The sequence below is a fragment of the Lycorma delicatula genome, chromosome 8 (assembly GCF_047948215.1).
Source record: "Lycorma delicatula isolate Av1 chromosome 8, ASM4794821v1, whole genome shotgun sequence".
Lineage (NCBI taxonomy): Eukaryota > Metazoa > Arthropoda > Insecta > Hemiptera > Fulgoridae > Lycorma > Lycorma delicatula.
In genome coordinates this window covers 51,466,285-51,485,865 of record NC_134462.1, presented here as the reverse complement: position 1 = coordinate 51,485,865, position 19,581 = coordinate 51,466,285, and the positions used below count along the sequence as shown (strand labels likewise).

Sequence of the window (19,581 nt, the reverse complement as noted above, 5' to 3'; positions counted from 1 at the left end):
TTTTGAGCCTTACCTTTTTTACATAACAATTTTGCAAATATTGTTACATAACATACCAAATTAAATAATCTTTATAAATATTATTTAATATTTTACAAACAAATGAATGAAGAAATATGTTTATTGATTTTTGAGCGTCATATTTTAAAATACATCAACAACAGTTTTTTTTATTTATATTACTTTAACATTAAAATTAAAGTTTAATTTGGAGGAACACATTAGCTGATAGATTAATATGATTATGGTATTTTCTAATAGGATCATTTTAATTTATTTATATATTTAATTTCTACTCTTCTGTTTATAACTTACTATTATCAGTTTACTGACTGGTACCTGCAAAGGTCATGTCCATATTAAGATTGAAGTAAAGTAATTATAGTTTTATAATTCTATTTAATAAAGGCAACATTTTATTCTATTCCAAAGCTCAAGTCAAATACAAAATTATACATGATAAATATTAAAATTACACATGATATCTTTCAAATTATATGGAAATTGTTCTTCAAAAGGACCTTTCAAAATTAATTATGCAATTGTTTCTTTAGTAAGAGTAAAGAATGGAAGTGTTATTAATGATGTCAGTCTTAAAAATATTGGTAAATTCCTTTAGTATATAGTTGACTAACATATTTTATCAGTTTTTCGTTAATTTTCTCTATAAAAAATTTAGTACATTTCATATTATTCAAGTAAGTTATGAAGTTAATTTTTATATGCTATGAGTAAAATTTAGATTTTTTTAGATTAATTTCTTAGTATGGTAATCCTATTTTTATGAGGTTTTTTGCAAAAAGTTGACTCTGTAGTTGTAGTGGCTATCTACAGGTAAATGTTTCAGTTTATTAAATCTAGTATTTAGTGCAATCACTATAGTTCGATACACATTCTAGGATTCCTGTATTTGTTAGTGCTTGTATTCTTAATTTATTATTTTGTTTGTGAATAACATTTGTTCTCATACTGGAGTAATTTTTGAGACAAATATTCCTTACAATGGTAATCAAAACATATGTATACTTTTCAATCAAAAGTTTTCAATCAAATTGTATTTTATTTCTATTTTTTATTCAAAATATAAAAATTAATCTTGAATATAAGTATGGTGTTAAGAATGGTTACGAAGTCATAAATTGTATTAAACCAAATTGTAGTTATGATATCACGAACACGTACCCTAGTATATCAGTTGATAAAACAATAGAAATAATAAAAAACAATTTATGAAAAGGAAAATTTAAACAAAAGTATGAAATGATGAATCAACATTTCATTTTCATCATTTTTGAAGATGATGATTTAATTAGACACAGTGGGTTGTAGCAATCCATTAGTAACAATGTTTACAAACATAATTGCATGATGTTTTAAATTTATTATCATTCCAGTTGGCAATGAGTTGTGTTGTTCAAGTTTTGTGTTTGTTAGGGTTTATGTTTTTTTTAAATTTTTAACTTTTTATTAATTTATTTTTTGTTTTTGTTTGATGTAATTGTAGAATTTTGTACCGACTGATGATGCAGGATCCCGCAAAAGTCGACTTTTAGTATTAGTTTTATAGATTTCTGTTACTGTGTTTGGTGGCTATTTTATTGTTGTTTGTAGTTAATAGTAATATTATTTTTTGTTTTAACTAAAAAGATTTTTTCTGCGATTTCAATAGACATTCTAATCAAGAATCCTTTAATAAAATTATATAAATAACTTAAATATAAAAAATTATATTATTTCCTTACTGTGAATCGATCTCTAATTTTATGACTGAATCTTGATCTTGCAAAATCATATACATAGCGTACTGCTGTTGGACAATTAATGCAATGTATTTCTTTATGTCTCATAGGAACAGATTGCTGAAATAAAATCAAAAAGATTAACAGGTCATTAATATTCTAAAATATGAGTAATTATAAAATATCTTAGTCACTCTCATAATTTCACAATTCATAAAAATAAAACTCGTTAAAATTGTAGAGTTTATAATTCAATTCTGAAATACTTTTAGAAATAGAAAATCTCTAATTTAAAAATTAGAAACTCCTCAGTATCTACAATCTTAAATCATAATACAGAGCACATTTAGTTGCTGATAATATTTCAGATATCTAGAATAGTAATTAATATTTTACTGCAACTAGTCTTTAGCTGTCAAACTTTAAGTAATTTTAAAATAAAAGGATTCAGAAATGGTTTAAATCAAACAATGTTTTAAATATGATGATCTTCATGGCAGAATGTTGGTTTCTTGGATTTACATCCAGAGATCCCAGGTTCTAATTCCAGTCAGACTTGGCACATTTTTTTTGAGCTATAAATTTCAATCTTCATATTCTTATGTACAAGTTTCTTTGTAAGCTTCTGTCATCAATTTTATCATCAAGCTTCAGTCAAAAAATATTTAATTGAAAAAATTTGGAAAAGATAAAATACTATTCCAATTATAATTTTATATGATGAATTAAATGTGATTATTGTGCTTGGTTAAGTTTTTTATTAATGCCTTCTCATTTATTTAGTTTTGGTATTTAGGCAGTTGCAATTTTATTTTACTTTTGCCTCAGTATTGAGCTCAAACCTATAATCATGATATCTTTTATTACAATGGATGTAACTACACAGATTATTATTGAATATAATTAGTATTAAGGTAAATTTTGGAAATTTCATAGTAAAATATTTTCAGCATTTTGTAATATTTTAGTCATTTATAAAGTACATAAAAATAAAATTGAGCAATTCACACAAATATATCATTAATTATGTTAAACATAAATAATGCATTGTAAATGAATACTGGTCATCAAAAATTAAATTTTTATACTGAATACAATGGTGAATCGAATTTATATGGTAATTTTGCTATTCTACACAGCAAGCACTTCCGAGCTGGACAGTAGAGTGGGGGGGGACTAATGTTCAGTGTATTAGAGGGGAAATCAGCTTGGTTAGCTCCTCTACTCTGTTCTATCATCAGTACAACCACAAGTGTGCAAGAGGTTCTATCGTCTGTTACACAACATATAATTATAAGGTTTGTAACTAATGAAGGAGTTAAAGCTGCAGAAATTTTAACCTGCTTAAAGGTACAGTTTGGGGACACTACACTGTCCCATAACTGAGTGTATATGTGGGCCAGACAGTTTAAGGGTGGGTTGAAAATGTAGAAAACAGAAATCATGATTGATGCCTAAAGTCAAGTCTCACAGCTGACAACAACATCTGTGCCATTCGAAAACTTATTGAAGGTGATCGCCGGTTCACTGTTGAAGAAATCATATCAGAAGTGGGTATCAGTTATGGGAGTGCTCAATCTATTATCATTGACCATCTTGGCTTTATAAAAATTAGTGCTCGATGGGTTCTGAGGTTGTTGACCAAAAATCAAAAACAGGTCATGTTGGAGATCTGTGAGAGACATCTGAATCAATTTTGGCAAGAAGGGGATAATTTTTTTGAGGTGCATTGTTACATAGATATGGGTCCATCATTACACTCCAAAGTCAAAAATGGCGAGTAAGGAGTGGTGAAGGAAGGATGAGGGCTGCCCAGAGAAGGCCAAAACCATCTGTCAGCTGGAAAAGTTCTTGCAAAGATTTTTTTTCTTTAGAGGAGTTTTACTCATTGATTTTCTCCACAATCAACGAACGGTGAATGCAGATTACTACTGCCAACTGCTGCAGTCAACAAAGGACAGGAGTATGCTCATCAGAGATGTCATTCATCTCCATGACACACTAGGCCACGCACCACAATTTTGACGATGGATAAACTGGAAAAAATGCACTGGGAAACCCTCAATCATCCTCCCTACAGTCAATATTTGTCCCCCTGACTATTTTTTGTCTGCACCCTAGAAAGAATCATGATTCAAAAACAATGAAGACGTCAAGGAGCATGTGTGAAATTGGTTGACGACTCGTTCTCAAACTTTTTATGCACAAGGAATATTCAAACTTCCAAATTGTTGACAAGAATGTGTAGATCGTGCAGTAGACTATATAGAGAAATGATGACGGTATGAATTTTGTATATTATTAATCAATAAATTTATAAAAAAATATTACTGTTTATATTTGATTCACCCCTCGTATTTTGTAATAAATTTGTGAAAGTTCAATAAATTTTTTTATCTATATGATTTATAAAATTTAAATAGTTTTATAAAAAAATAAATATATGAATCTACATTTAAAAGTCAGCACACTGTTGTGCTGAACTGTATAAGCTGTAAAAAACTCATTAACTATATAATTATAAATTTGAATTGAACAATTATAGCAGATAATGTTGCATAAAATAGATGTTCTATAATGCGTGATTATACAACTCAATAAAGGGTCTATAACATCAGTAATACATAATAAAGTGACAAGCTGATTAGAGTTGCTGTAGCAAATATGTTACAGCTTGCGGCTTTTATATTTCTCAGAGAACATTCAAGATCTCTTAAAACTGCTTATCTGTTAACAAAAAAACTTAGACAATACTGTAAATGCTATAAAAAATGGTGTTTCTGAAATAAGATAATAGATCATACAGGAAACTGGAATAAGAATGAAATAATACTTCTTTTGACATCTAATTTTGTGTACTTCAAATGAAAAAAAAATCTTGATTATAAGGATAACTGACTCATGGTAAGGCCAGCTCAAACCTCTTTTTGGAATTTTTTTAGAAGTTTTTTGTAATTTTTATTTCATTAAAAATTAGTTCTAGTAGTTATGTAAAAATGGTTCTGCAATGTTTCAGTACAAGTTTATATACTGATACAAGTAAAATATTTTTAAGTAAAAGTATCAATTAAGGTAAATAAAATTGAACAATTGTTTAAACATGCAGCCTCTATTAAGTAAATATAATTCAAAATGATGTCCATTTTAATTCTTACATCGTTTAGAAACTATTATTTTGGTTATCATTTAAATCTTAAGTTTATTATTGTGAAAAATTAACATCTTATTTATTTAAATATGATTTTTTGATAACAAGTAGTGGAAGAAATTATTAGCGATTCAATGCTTCAATTACAAATAATCTTGTTTGAAGAAACAGTCTTAGGGTAGTTTTTAGTAATAAAATGTAACTGATCTGATATTTTGTAGTCAAATTTTAAAAAAATATATATATATTAAAAAGAATTTTTTTTGACAAAACTGTTGACAAGTAATGCAATGGAAACACCAAATAAACTATAATTACATGCATAAATATTTAAAAATTTGACAAATATATTTTATCAAAATTTAAATTTTCATTACCAACTCAAAAATGTTAATTTTTAAAAACATTAAAAAAAAACTTTTTACAATTCTCAAATAACTTCTTGTTTTAATGTATACAGATGTCATAGCTGATATACAGTGTTTGTAAATGATGTAAGATAAAAAGTTGCTTCTACAAAATGACAAGCTAAAGAGATATCTGCAATCCAAGAACATGTGGTTACAAAGGAGGTTATGCGAAACAAAATGCTGCCAACAGCAAGTCACTAAATATATCTGTTGGCGTGTAATTAAAAATGTTCGGTTATTTTCTCAGTAGGTGGTTACGTTGAACCTGGTTGGTGGTTATTTTCTCAGTAGACCTCGTATATCACAGATTTAAAAAAGTTATAGGTTTACAAAAGTTACAGAAGTTACTTACATATTTAGAAAGTTTTTCTCATTCTGTGCTGCTTGGTTAATGAGTGACCATCTTTGTTCCCAAAGTTTGTCTATTGCATGCACATTAAAACCTAGGATCTACAATCAAATACACTTTCACATACTAATACTGTCATCAGCACAGCCCTGATGGATGAAAGACAAAACTCCTTTGCTTGTACAGTTATTCAATATGATTATATTTTCAAAAATGAAAATAGTTTTCAACTCAGAAAGATTAGCTCAAAAATGTGTAAATTTCGATCTGAGCATATACTCACAAAGAAAGTTTCATACAAGAAACTACTTACTAATGCAATCAAATCAGTACACATACAAACACACACACTCACACAAAAAACTAAATGTTTATAAGAATTTACCTCTCCCCATTTTACAACAGTTGCAAATTCTGTTGGTGTCCAAAGTGTGATATGTGCAGCTGTAACACCTTTGAGATCACCAAAATGAGTAAATCCCATAATTTGTGATTCTTCTTCCTCTAATAGTGTTTCATAAGTTATAAGATGCGCCTTTGCCATATCCATATTTGTATATTTATATGGATTAAAATTCTCTTTAAAAAAAGAAAACAAAAGAAAAATCATTTAAAATATGATTAATTAAATAAAATCTTAAACACAATTAACAATATGATACAGCTATAACTTACAATTATACATTTTAATTTTATGAATATAATACTATTTTATATATCATAAGTTTACACAGAAGTGTAAGTCATATTAATCTGAGTACTGACTAATTGAGTTTCCAATAATAACTAGAATTCTAAATAAAGCTAAGTTTAAGTAAAAATAAATATACACATTACAGTGCAGTAAAAAGGTATGATTATGTACTACAACAAAAGCAAATGTTAAGCTAATTTTTTTTTTTTTTTTATTAAAAGCTTAATACCAATACACATTTCTGTAATGTTTGAAAATAATGAAGAAATGCTGCTCTATTAAACATGAGTGATTCAGAGTTTAGTAATGGCAATGTTAACTGGCTTGGTCATTTCATCAGGAAAGAAGTAACACAGATACAACAATTCAGACAGTAAAATGTAAAACCTAGTATACATAAAAATACATTTTATTAGTGCAATTCTATTTACCAGTAGAAGTTGGTTATTTCATTTTCTTTAATTTTACAGTGGATTTATAAACAAAATCTGTATCTAAAACAGATTATTACTATTCAGTATTGTACATTCATTACCTATTTAATAATTAAAAAAAAAAATTTAAACAACTTTAAAAAAAATGTAAATACTGTACTGTAATGGTGTTATAATAGTAATTTTTTACTTTACTATCTTTATTCATACTGTAACTAATACTGTTTGGTATTTGTGCAATGTTACTAAAAGGATTTTTTAAAATGATAAAATTCTGTACAATCTATACCTTATTTTAGACTAACATAGGCTTGCTGATTAATACAAGCTAAATAATATCACATCTCCTCGGCAAACAAAAACATATCTTTTAACCACTGAGTATTAAATTAAAAGCTCTCAATTATAGAAAAAAAAAGTTAAATTCTTGCATATTTTACATGCAATACATGCTTATATATATGGTATAGATTGAAACATGACATTAAAAAAAACAACAGTTTTCTGATATAGCAGATCCTAGAATACACATGAAAGAATGTAAATTTGAAGAAGTTAGTACATCTATGGCTCATTTCATAATATGAAAAGGTTCAATCCTGCAGAAACAGGTAGAAGCTTTGAACAGCTACTCCAGAAAGAAAAAAAAAATTTGCATTAATATTGGATGGTAGTATAAAAGAAAAAATATAGAGTAAAACAACTTGTATGGTGAAGAAAAACTGTTTTCTGATGCTGATAATGGAGACATCAAAATTAAATTGAAATAACTATCTGAATAATGTCCAACAACAAAGTAATAAGTGCTCCAAGAAATAGGAAAGTAAAGGATTGGACTATAATGTAGCTTTATAGTAATTGAACAGCAGACTATAAGTTAAAACTTCCAATTGTTTAGTGATGATATTAAAAGAATGTTTCTAATGCTCAACTACACTAGTCTCATCCAGCCTATGAGACAAGGCATAATTGATGCTTAAAAAAATTATATAGTTAACAAATATTTATATATCTTGGAGAAAATAAAAATGAAATACCGCTAGAACTTGTGAAAAAAATCTATTATTAAATTAAATGCAATAGTTAGAAATAATAATCAGGATAACTTCAAATGTCTAAGAATAAATTTTTTTTAAAAAGTAATGAAGAGGTCTCAGATGAAAAAAGAAGACTAAAAATTCTGATTTGAATCTGTAGATTCAACACAAAAAGTGAAATGCAATGGATGGGTGCATGATGATAACACAAAGTGTTAATATTAACATTGAATAAAAAAAGAGAACACCGTAAATGATCATCTTAAATGACAGTGGTGTAATTTTATTGCTAGAAAAACTTCTAAAAATCAAAGGAAACTTTGGACTACATTAAAATCGAATGCAGTAAAATAATTTTTAAAAAGCTTATACTGTATTTAATTATTACCTTTTAATTAATGATCAAAATGAAATTTCAAAAAAAAAATTTACAGTTATTAATCTTTGTAATGAAAACAATTAATTACACAAGATATTTCTTGTTAAAATGCAATTTTACATTAACTTCATTATTTTCCAGTAATCAATATTTCTTTTATTATTCAGATACTGATGGTTCATATTAACTCACATTAATGAGACCAGCCATTTGTAAAAAACAAACATTGTTCATAAATTAAAAACCTACTTTTAATGTAGCTACAAATAAATCCTGAATATTTGACATTCATATTATTTAATCTCTCTACTAAAACATTGTGGAATTTAATTTCGTTTGGATTGGTTTTCATTGTTTTCAAATACCAATTTTTGTTGGTCAAACCTAACTAAATTCCTAATTTATCTTTATCAATAAACTAAACGTACTAATTTTCATTCAATAAAACAAAAATTACATAGTAAAAATATTTTTTTTAAAAGTAATATTTGAATCATAATCAGGCAACTCGCAGTGTGAATATGATTCAATATTTCTTTAAAATCTGATGATTTAAAATTAACAAAAACTTATCCAAAAGTATTTAAAATATGTAAAACAATTAAATTACTAATATAATATGTATAAAAGAAAAATTATTTCAGGTTATGATTTCATAATTATTTCAGAATATGAATCACAATGAAACTAAAAAATTTTAATTTCTAAATATCATATTATATTTTAAATTATCAAAGTAATACTGACTAGCGATTCCAATTATAACTCTTCTTCCATGGCTATCTCTTACTGGTGAAGCAAATATATAACTGAAAAAATAATAAAATTAAAATGAAATAATCAGTGCTGTATTGCCATCATTTATTACTGCTGTTTTGTATTATTTGATTTTTAAATGTTATCATCAAAAATAAATATAATTCTATTTTACGAACAGACTAAACCTAAAAAGTACCAACTTATTACAAATTTTTGCGTCATATATTACATTAACATTATGAAATTGATTTCATGGTAAACACATTCATATATAAGAGAAGTTATTTAAAAATAATAAAAATAATAATAATTAAAAATATTGGGATACACTTTTAAAATTCAATTAAATGAAAATATTTATTCATCAGGTAATTTAAAAACAAATTATGTACTCCAAAAAATTTCCATTGAAAAAGAAAGTAAGCAATTGGAATACAATTTTACAACCAATGCAGACATATAAAGCAGACTGAAAAAGTAACACTAAAATGTGAGAAAATTCAATATAGTATATAAACTTAATAAAAGATTAAAATAACAACAAAAGCTACACTAACAAATTATAAATTATAACCCTACGGGATAAAAGAAATCAAAGGTATCCACAAAATAAACAAAACCAACTATTAGATGCCTATGTTAAATAGATCAAGGAATGAGATTTCTTAGGGCTTGGACATCTTTAATTAGTTATTTCACTTTGAAAATCGTAAAATAAATATAATTAGCATTTAGTCAGATTCCTGTGATGTTCCAGCTACACCACACATGTAAGGCATGGACCTTACATTTAAGGCTCTGGTGATAATGACAAAAGTATGCAAAATAAATTTATAAATTTTTAAATATTTTCTAATTCTGCTGTTTATTTTTTAAAAATGATCAAGTATTCTAATTATGTCAGCAGACAAACATTAAATGACAAATTAACATTATAACTGTTTGACAAATATAAACATACTTTACAATCTACTGTGATTTTATTTATCGTAAAAAACACGGACAAGTCAAGTATCATAACACCGAAAATGAGTCACCTTTTTTACAACCGTATCAAAAAACAATATACCTATATTGTTTGCAATTAAATTTGACATAATTTACATATATACACACAATTAAATCAAATTAAATTTATAAATATAATAATGTTAAAAATATACTAACACCAGAATACATTTTATGAAGGTCCATTCACTGTTAGGTAATGAATAAAATATTATGCTAAAAGGTTACTAGAATAATTCGAATTGTAGCTGTCATTGCTGTGGGACCAACCATCTGCCAGTAATTTATTTTAAAATAACTGTCTTGGACCAATAAATATCAATTACAAAAGAAGTAATCGATTAATTCCTTAAAATATAATGTATTCCAACAAATAAACCAGGGTAGATTAGACAATTGACTACATTACAACAAACAAACATTGATTCAAATGTAAATTATATACAGCAGATTAAAAAAAAAATTACATTAAAAACAAAAAAATAATCAGATACTTTAATTCACAATATTTTAATTGATAAAGTGTAGCAAAACAATATTTATTAATGTAAATATAATTTAGAGATAAAAAGCATTATTATTAAATATAAATATTTAAAGATTCTTATTTCACTGCAATTCTACAAATAATGAGTTGTTATGCAAGAAGAAATTTACTAGTAATCTTAAAGTAAAATATTTAAATATTGTACAAGTTTTAAAATGTATAATTTATTCTACAGAAAAGTTTAAAAATATACTAATAGCCATAAAAAATAAAAAAAGACAGAGCAGTCCATCCAGAAAATAAAAGTAATTCTTTACTCAGTTAAAACAGAATAAAAATTAAAAAAAGTAGAAATTATTTCTGCTTGTTTGATTATATACTCTATAAACTTCATCACAGATACACCAGATGCCGTACTTGTGAAAAAACCAATCTTCTTTCCTATGCATCACTTTTACAATGAAAAAAATACTAAAAAAAACAAAAATAAATTGATAAAATTGGGCATCATTTTCCAGCACAACAACAAAAATAACTGACCAGTTTTCTATTCTAGCATGCTTACTTTTTTCCTATGTTGACAGGATAAATCTGTAATACGCATAATAATTTGCTGAAGAATTAACAGCAATATAAAGAATGTGTTAATTGTTGCCATATCCAACTTGACCTACCTACACTTGGTTAATAAAATACACCTATGTACAAATTTATATCATAAATTCTATTATGTAATATTAAATTTGATCAGATCAAGCTTTAAGAAAACTATGGCTCTTTAAAATGTTATTTAACCTTATCTTAAATGTTTGTACGGTATTTAGCAATAACAGGTGCTTTATTGAAAAACAAAAAAATTCAAAATAAGCATACAAAATAATATACATATATATTTAAATGAAACAAGAATATTTTCTTCAATGTATAAAACGCATGATGAATGAAAAGTTATAAAAAGGTTAAAAAATTAAAAGTTAACTGACAAAGATTAGGAAATAAAAAATGGTGAGATGCTTTAAATCTAAGCTACGAAAAAATCAAATACTTTTTCAAGACAGTTACTATTATTTGAATGATCACTGAACTGCTGCAGGATATTTCATCTTTATTTAATTTCAACCGGTCAATTCTAAACAGATTATTTCTTATAACATTTTCTTTCAGATGACCCAAAGCAAGTCTGACAAAAGAGCGTTAAGTGATAAAGTCAATCTAGTCTGGTGACTGCAGTCCATTAGGAATTATTGTTTCCAGTGAATTTGCACAAAATTAAATGAGTCTAATTTGCTGGATGTGTGCAATTCTATTATCTTGGGATACCCAGCAGTAACTTTCATAATTTCTAACAGGACATTAAATTGTATAAACTGGAAACGTTCAACTGCACAAGTTATTTTGAAAAATATAGTATTCACTATTTTTTGGAAAGTTGCACATCAAACACCACATACTGTGAATTCAGTGAAACACAAGCGTTTTCTGAACTCCAACACTACTGATCTGGATATACAAACCCACTTAAATGAACTGTGTTTTGTCAGAGTAGAAAATATAATCTTAAAATTGAAAAATGTTATAAAATAATACACAATTGTATGAAATTTTAATGTACTTCATTTATGCTACTTAAAATAATAAATTATTTTTAACTTAAATTGTCAAAGTTTATATGCAATATGAATATGAATGATATTTGAACTTTGTTAAGAATCTATAAATGTACCTGCATTTGTTACTGATAAACCAAGATAATTTCATATTAATTTTGATTGCGATTAATTTTTGATAGTTAAAAGAATTTGTGAACAGCTTATCATATAAGTACTAATACACAGAGATTTAGTGCTTGGCAGAAAGATTTAAAGTACTCATGAAAGATTTAAAGTTTGAAACCAAACCAGAAGGTTACATTATTAAAACTAGTGTCCTACTAAATACTATATCCTGACCACCAGTTTGTTGTTGGATTTTAATTAACACAATGTAGCCTACAGTACATAAATATTGTGTGTGGCTTTAGGTATTGTAGATTCACATAACAGATTTTCTTTACATTATTTTTCACCACAGCACTAATTCATGGATATCAATTAAATATACAAGTAACTATATTTTGAGTAAATTCTTTTATTAACCTTTATATGTATAAGTGTTATTGTGAGTGTGATGTGTGTTGTTTGATATATATAAAGAAATACTAATTTTAGTAATGCATATTAACGTATTAAGTTCAAACAGCTGGTAACCATGGCAGTACCGAATTTTTTACATTTATAGAAGGAAACATCTTCATATTACAAATAAAGAGGAAACGAAGTCAGGATTGACCAAGTATACTCTCTACATGAAAAAGAAATGTAAATTTCTATGGCTCCAATTAACAAAACTATACAAGACATCCAGAAAATTCTGGAATAATCAGTCATTTTAACTGTAAGTTAGTAAAACCATTTGCATACATCCACGTTACAAGTTTTTCTACAATACGAAATTATGTATGAAACCACTGATTAAATGATTACTTCCAATTCAGGGAAAATAGATATAAAGGCTCTTTGACATTTTACGAGGATTGTGGTTTGAAGTAACTTTCAAGAGTAAACACATATTGAGTCTGCATGAACAGCATAATCTTAGTACTGATGGCAGAAGGGAAGAAGATAGTAGTAGGTAATAATATGCTTTGTAAACACTAAAAAAGCTGTTTCCAACATAAAAATTTGCAACAATGAATAAGTACATTTCTCTCTGCATTAAACTATTTTTATGATTTACATGTAATTTAGGTGGTTGTACTTACATTCAAAATCTGAAAAAAAAATTTAATTCTTAAATTGAAATGTTTAATACTTTTTGAAGAAATAAGGATAAATTGGGTTAGTTTTAGACCAGTTTGGGTAATAGAAAAAAAATCATTAACTACAGTCAACTTCAAAGAGAAACAGGTTGATTAATGTTTTATCATAACACCATCAGACCATTTATATCTGCCGGCCTCTGTGGCGCGAGTGGTAGCGTTTCGGCCTTTCATCCAGAGGTCCTGGGTTTGAATCCCAGTCAGGCATGACATTTTCACATGCTACAAAAATTGTAATTCATCTCAACCTCTGTTTTACCTAATGGTGGTCCTAGGTCCCAGAGGTTAAAAAAAAGAAGTTTATATAAGAATAATAAAATATTAACATACTTTATAATTATTACTTAATATGATTAATATTAAGCCAAATTGGTTATGCTAATACTTCAAAATCTAATTTAAAAAAATCTGAAATAACATACTAACCCTGACTCAATGAGTTGTTTTACAGGTGTATTAAGAAAATCAAGTCCCATAAATAAATGTGGAAATGTTTGTCTTAAATTAATATACTTCAGTAATGTTTGTTGTGCCATTGGAACACTAAACTTTTTTACACGTAAAAATCTCAAAAGGAACACATTATCTGAAACAATACAGTATAAATAAAAATAAAAAATAGTAACTAAATATTTTTATATTTATATAAGTAAAACATAAAAATCCAAAAAAACTACATATACATACAGACATATGAAATGTCAACTAAGAAAATAGGTTCATCAATCTAAAATGGCAAATGACTAGGTTGTTTAGATGTAGAAGGGATTAATGATGTAAGGTGGAAACATACTTTTTTATTAGATATAAAGAATTATTGATTCAAAATCAAATAATGGAATGCAGAAAAGAAATAAAAAAATAGCAAGAAGGTAGAACTGCATGTATGCCATTAATATTGACAATGACATAATTATTTATTTCAGAACAAATTCAAAACCTAAGCCCACTATAACACTGCAGCAATATTTTATATGCTTACCTCATCAGCATCATGAAATAGAAATTATAGATAAAGAAATAGATGAATTTATAAAACATGTACAAGGATAAAGAGAACTAAGTAATAATGGAAAGCTAGAATGCTATTATAAGGTAATGAAAACACTAGAAAATAATTGCATAATCACAAAATATTAGAAAACATAAATAGGGGCAGATATGGCTACTGATCATAATTTAGTTACGATGAAATACATTTCTATTTAAAAAAAAACTGATGTAAAGGTAAAGTTTGATCAAACTGCAAGAAAAAATAAGGCAAATTATATTAATATAAGATAATAAGTTGTTAATGGTGGGAGTACATAGAAGCTGTAAAAATACAAAAAATGTGTTTGTAGCAACCAAATGGATTCAATTTTACGAAATAAAATAAATAGACAATGTAACTCATACAAAAATATGGCTGAGGGAGAAATTTTTTTATATAAGTAAATAAGAAAACATTTCAGAGCAATAAAACTTAAAGGTATTAGTATCAGAAGTGCAGATGGAAAAATACTGTTAAAAAGTTAAAGAATTGATGGGGGAAGGGGCATCAATAGACAAAAAATATATACAGTTTGTAAAAGTAGGTTATGATATACTAGAAGACAAAGAAATAGATGAATTGAGATGAAACACTATACAAAGATATGAATACAATAGGGCTCTAAATGATTTAAACAAAAATAAAAGAAATGTAGCATACAATATATCAGCTGAATTAGTATGCTGTTGGCATGAAGTAGAACTGAATATTGTAAGCTGGATAAACTGATAGGTATCTTAACAAAACTGGAAAAATGTCTACAGATTTCAATAAAAGAATAATAATTACAGAAAAGAAAGCATGTGTAGATCTATATAAATTTATCTATTCAAAATTATAACTTGCAGATTAATAGAATGTAAAGTGGAATTTTTACTAGAAAAGAAAATTCAAAATTAACATGACTATAAGTGAGCCAAATTTATTTGATGACAGGAAAAAAATTGAGGTCAAAAATAAATTAGAGTAAAATAAAATTATTTTAATGTGGTAGAAAGAATAAACTTAAACTTAAACTTAAGATAGATAACAATTAAACATCAGAAATTGGAGATTTCTATTTAATTTAAACAGCAAAGAATGAATAATGTAATTTTAAGAAGAAAGTGGGAATATCGAGATGCAATAAATTTCCAATGAAAAATAATGATGTAAAGGGACAGTTTAATCAAACTATAGGAAAATGTTATGAAACTTAGAATAACATAACATAAAAGAAGTGAAACATATTCAACAGGAAAAAACAGATGATTTTAAAATATTATGAAAAATAGGTGGGATGATGAAGTTCAAAATCAAGAGGTTTAAGATGAATTAGTTAATAAAGAAAGCTATAGTAATTACATAAAACAACAACAGGTTATTATACATTAAAGCAAAATATTTTTAAATAATTAACAAAATTAAGTGTCAGTGGTAAAAGGTAAAGGGAGGAGGAAGTAACAGTAACTTTATGCCCACAGATGAAAGTGTAGGAGCACATTTTAATACTGTTAAATTTATTTTATTAACATTGGGACTAACAGATTTGATTTCATACTTTTATGACTGAATCTTGTTGGGAAAGTTATCACCACTGGAAACCAATTTCATCAGTGCAATAAATGTGATGAAAGTGTTAAAACTATAAACTAAATTTTTACTGTACTCACCCAATATACAAACTTTTACAGTTAGGCTATAATGTACAACCTGATCTGTAAAATTATATTCTGGCCACTGCAGCAACAAATCTTGGTACTGACAGTAGTATTTTTGAAATCTTAATCATTGATTTCCTTTATTTTAAGAATAAACCAATTAGAAATAGTAAATTGTTACATATCCAACAAAAGAAAATAGTACTATATTTTTTTTGAAAATCTTAAGTGTAGGTTTAGTTATTACAATTACCTAGAACAAAGCACTTGTCAATAGAGCATTCTTGATATGTTAGAAGAGTTGTTAGGACTGTTAATCAATGTTAGAAGAGTTAATCAATTTAAACAGATTATTTTTACACTCCGTACATATATCATTTCATTTAAAATTGATAAACAAAACTAATTAATACAAATATATTTTTTCAGTATATAGTTTGCAGTAATCAAACAACCTTTTGAACAATATTTAGGCAAAAACTATGATTTATCAGTATAATCAAAATAATTTTTAATATATTCTAAAATGAAAGAACTCAACCAACCAAAAACACAGAAATAAAGTACGATAAGCTAACAAACTGGTATGTTAGTGAGAAAATTCTTTTTTCATTAAACATAATTAGAAAACAAGTAAGAATAGCAACAATTAAGATAACGTTTTACATATTTATTCCTTCAATGTTAGCAATAGTAACAAGTTTAACTACTTTATTTCACAACAAATACATCCGATTTATATTGCTACTAACATAAATAAACATCACTACAACTGCAAGAGGATTTTCTCGCTGTAAGATAAAAACTACCAAGCACGGAAAAAACACTCAATTCGCACAAGTCACACAATCCATAAGCCTTCCAACACGAAGTACGCAATTGGAGCGGGAAAGCCAACCTGATAAGCATTAAACACATTCCCAAATGAGTTGAACAAAAAAGTTCGGAAAAACTGGGAAATCTAGTTGACGAATTTTGTATTTTGTTACAAATAATTCATACAAAAATTAAAGTTAAATAATTTGATACAAATGTAACAATTAACATATTTCTTTTAACGTGAAAATTGTTTAAAATCACACCGAAACATTCGGGTACCAGATCAAAAATTTGTAGCGTAACAAAAAGATCTACATCGTCCTGCCTTAATGACGCCCTAACTATTACTCTCAGAGACGTAAATGCGGTGTCGTTTTATAACTTACATGGTCAGCTCACCGATACTATTTTAGTTTGCGTCACTGGCAAGCTGGTTGGCGGTGTGAGGACACACCGCAGATCAGCAAAACTGACACTCTAGCTCATTTCCATTCAGTGTAGCTCACGAATTAGACATGAGAGCGCGGTGATTCGTGCGTTTGTGTTTAGAGTTTGTTGAGGTAGATCGATATAAGCATATTTTGGACAATATGTATGTGTAAAAAATTAAAGTAAACATGTAAAAAAGTATAAAAATTCAATATGTCAGCCTCAGCCCGCGCAAAAGCCGGCTGGAAATATAAATTACGCATATCGTTGGAAAGGGGAGGTTATGAGCTACGCACAGGTACCCCAGTGTCCGGTTCTGAGCGAGCGAGACTGTTTCGGGAGCGTCACAAAGCTGGCACGGCGCGAGCACCTTTACCGCTTCTCATTATGCCTTATGTCTCTTACTTTTCATATTACAGACCGATCTTGAACAAAATTTTCGTCGAATATTAGTCGAAATAAATATCATGTACCATTTAGTGTATGATTTATGTTTAAATTTAGAACGCAGTCATTATCTCGTTTTTATTTCATTCCAATACACTAAAAGTGACATGCTGACATACAGACCGACCAATTTGTCTGTAATTTGTTGGTCAAATGAAGGAACTAAAATTTTTCATTGTAGATTTTCAGTTTTGTTAAAAAAAAATTACGATGGTAGCTCTCCATCGTTAAAAATACAGATAAGTTGGTCAGTGTGTAGCTCAGAGGAACTTCATCAAGGTCTATAACGTTTCATATTAAACCAACAGTCGTGAACACAAACCCACCTGATTTTTTTAAATTTATTTCAAGATGTTATTATATTTTTTTGTTATAAAAAAGGAATTTGTTGGAATCACCCAGTCAACTTGAAAACATTCTGTATCATAAAACAACATATGATCAAACAGCTAATTTAATAATTGATTCGGGATAAAGATTTTGACCAATTTTTATATAGATAAAAACTAATAACTCAACATCCTTTCTATAGTTATTTAAAAGGACTAGACATGGAATTATAAAAATACCCATAAAATATAGACTTAAAATTTAACATATTAACTTCACTAAATATAAATAAATAAAATATTATATACAATTTGTTTCAATCGCAAAAAATGAAGTTCTTCTTTGAACTTAATTTTTGCTTCCGTTGACTTCTACCCTGCCTCAAATCAAGATAGCTTCAACTATTAGTTTTTTATTCTTTGTTATTATGTTTGTTCTTGTTCACTATGTGGTGCTGAAATTAATGTTTTGTGATCTAAGATAGCTTAAAATTTCATATTGGACTTTAAGTTTTCTTGCAACTATTTATTGTGCATTACTTATTTTGACAGTTTCGTAAAGATCCCCTTATCATGTGCTTTTGTCAGGAAACTTACTTATGGCTCTGCAGGAGAGCCAATTGTAATTATAATTGTTATTGAGAAAATATAATTATTAGTTTTTAAAAGCAGATTCGAATAAATAATTGACTGCAAATGAACTTTCAAAATAATAATTTCCTAACTTTTACTATTTATAACTAAAGATGAACACAATTATTTTGTTACGGTGAATAAATATAACGGAATTGATTTGTTTTAATTTGTTTCTAGATTATATTTTGAGATGAAAATTTTTAAAAATCTTTCTATTGATGCAATGTTTATGAAATGGAAATTATATGTAAGGTTTTTAACAAAATTTATAATATGTTTTTTTATTAGTTATTGTCATTCCTGATTGTGTTTATAATTGCAGATTGTTATATTTTTAAACTTAAAGTTGGCAGGTACTCTAAGTTTTGAAGAAGAAAACCTTTTAAATATTTTACTAGTTCTATTTAGCAAAATAAAAATTGACAATTGTTTACTTTCACAGTTTGAAACAGTAAAGTCTAAAAGATAGATCACTGGTTTTATTATTGTTATATTTTTATTTACAAATCTGTTGAAAGCCCTTAAAAAATATATTATAGATGATAAGGTTCTAGGTAAAAACATTTTTATACATAATCCTTTTTTATAGAAATTTATAAAATTAACATTATATATCATAATTCTTTTAAGTTTAAGGAATCTCTGATAGCTAACTACTACATTATTTTGTAATGATATTTGCAAAACTTAAAAAGTTGGTCAGAAAGTAAACTTGCCATTTTCATTAGCTGAGAATTTCAATTCTGTTTTTTTATATGAATCAAAAGTGATATGGATAACTTTTTTGTGTTAATTTAAGTCTAAAAACTACTAATGTATCCTATCCTACTGATGTATCCTACTTTTACTGAAGAGGTGTGTATAATTCTGATCTAAATAATCTGAAGCTATTGTAAGCCTGTCTTGTATGAGTATATCATTTCCTTCTTTAATCAATCAGTTATATT

At 26.9% G+C, this 19,581-nt stretch overlaps 1 protein-coding gene across 1 annotated transcript in view; it reads right to left on the bottom strand.

The window, feature by feature from the left end:
* The window catches only part of Cralbp (Cellular retinaldehyde binding protein), a 48,373-nt gene that overhangs the window by 4,787 nt on the left and 24,005 nt on the right, over positions 1–19,581 (bottom strand). Inside the window, exons 3-6 of the mRNA XM_075373142.1 lie at positions 13,728–13,887; positions 8,938–8,999; positions 6,032–6,225; positions 1,743–1,859 (exon numbers count right to left, since the gene is read on the bottom strand). Coding sequence (XP_075229257.1) covers positions 1,743–1,859; positions 6,032–6,225; positions 8,938–8,999; positions 13,728–13,887 — 533 coding nt within the window. The remainder of the gene's footprint in view (positions 1–1,742; positions 1,860–6,031; positions 6,226–8,937; positions 9,000–13,727; positions 13,888–19,581) is intronic.